This window comes from Myotis davidii, unplaced genomic scaffold (assembly GCF_000327345.1).
Source record: "Myotis davidii unplaced genomic scaffold, ASM32734v1 scaffold464, whole genome shotgun sequence".
In the NCBI taxonomy this organism is placed as follows: Eukaryota; Metazoa; Chordata; class Mammalia; order Chiroptera; family Vespertilionidae; genus Myotis; species Myotis davidii.
Genome location: NW_006295287.1, coordinates 193685 through 195441, shown reverse-complemented (window position 1 = coordinate 195441; position 1757 = coordinate 193685). Strand labels below are relative to the sequence as shown.

At 63.7% G+C, this 1757-nt stretch overlaps 1 protein-coding gene across 1 annotated transcript in view; it reads left to right on the top strand.

The window, feature by feature from the left end:
• The window catches only part of LIG1 (ligase I, DNA, ATP-dependent), a 61450-nt gene that overhangs the window by 54699 nt on the left and 4994 nt on the right, over window positions 1–1757 (top strand). Inside the window, 2 exon segments of the mRNA XM_015567953.1 lie at window positions 231–313; window positions 1333–1433. Coding sequence (XP_015423439.1) covers window positions 231–313; window positions 1333–1433 — 184 coding nt within the window.

Below are 1757 nucleotides of genomic sequence, written 5' to 3'. Positions count from 1 at the left end.
ACCTCCCCCAGCCTTCCCGCTGAGCCCTGGACCCCCCAGCCTTCCCCCTAAGCCCCCCCAGACTTCCCGCTGAGCCCTGGACCCGGAGATCTTTCCCGACCGGGACGTTGACTTCAAGTCCTACACTTCACCCTGTCTGAGCTCAGGAGCCTTTTCCTGAACCCCCTGCCTCACACTGCAGCCTCAGGTCTCCCCCCTGCAAGTCCTTGTTAATGAAATCGCCTGCTCAGTGCCCCTCGAGGGGCTGATGGTGAAAACCCTGGACGTCGATGCCACCTACGAGATCGCCAAGAGATCACACAACTGGCTCAAGGTGACTGTCCCCCCAGCCTCGAGGCCGCAGTGGGAAAGCCCGATGAGGTTTCTCTTCTCCCCGAGCCTGCCTTCCATGTTGGGCCGGCCACGTCACGTCGGGCGAGGCGGTCAGCAGGGCACAGGGAGGCAGAGCCCGGAAGTGATGTCCGCTGAGAATGGACATGGGACGGGCATCTGAGTGAAGAAGGAAGTCAGGTCAGGGGCAGCGAGGGCAATCGGAAAAGCCTCTCCAGAGGCCACAGGACAGGTCAGCCGCGTGAGGATCAGAGCAGACATCCAGGCAGGGTGCGCGGCAGGTGCAAAGGCCCTGGGGCCGGAACAAGCTGGGTGTGTAAGGCAGCGAGGCAGTGGCTGCGGGGTCGGGTGGAGAGCAGGCCCCGATCGCACAGCGCATGGGGCCGTGGAAAATAACACTGACGTCGGGCGAGGCGGTCAGCAGGGCACAGGGAGGCAGAGCCCGGAAGTGATGTCCGCTGAGAATGGACATGGGACGGGCATCTGAGTGAAGAAGGAAGTCAGGTCAGGGGCAGCGAGGGCAATCGGAAAAGCCTCTCCAGAGGCCACAGGACAGGTCGGCCGCGTGAGGATCAGAGCAGCCATCCAGGCAGGGTGTGCGGCAGGTGCAAAGGCCCTGGGGTCAGAACACGCTCGGTGTGTAAGGCAGCGAGGCAGTGGCTGTGGGGTCGGTGGAGAGCAGGCCCCGATCACACAGCGCATGGGGGCCGTGGAAAATAACACGGGCTCCCTCTGGGTTTCGGAGGCCGGCAGAGGTTCTGGGCAGAAGGCACGTGACCTGCTTGTCGTTTTGCACCGGTGCTCTGGCCGGTCCGTGGGTGGTGACGGGCGTGGGTGCTGGGCAGGAGCAGGAGCACAGGCGGGAGGCTGTTGGGTAGGAATGACGGAGGCTGGATGGAAAGGGGCAGGAGGGGCAGGAGGACCGGAGCAGGGGCGGGCTTGGAGTTGAGCTGGCCAGGCCTGCACCTTTATGAGTCGTCTGTGGTCTGTCTGCCCCCACAGACTGTAAGCTGCTCTGAGGGCAGGAACCTTTCCTGTCTCGACACAGCCCCTATGCACCCCCAAGGCCGAGCTCCTGCCCGGCTCACAGTTGGCACTAACTAGTGTTTCCGGAACGAACGGATAAGTGTTCTCTGTGTGAAGGAGTGAGTGGAACCGGTCTCCGTCTGAGGGAAAGGGGATCCAGCATGACCCCAGGTCTCCCCGTCCGGCCTGTGTCCCCGCTTCCCCTGCCCCCGTCGCACCTGCTCCTCCCGTGGCATCGCCTCTTTCCCAGCCTCTCTCAGCCTAGATGCCCGTTCCGTGCCCATTCTCAGCGGCCACGCTCGGTCTTCTTTACGGAAACTCCTCTCCAGCCTCTCCCAACCCCCCACTTCCGCGATCCCCCCCTCACCGCCCGCCCTCCCTCTCCCAGCTGAAGAAGGACT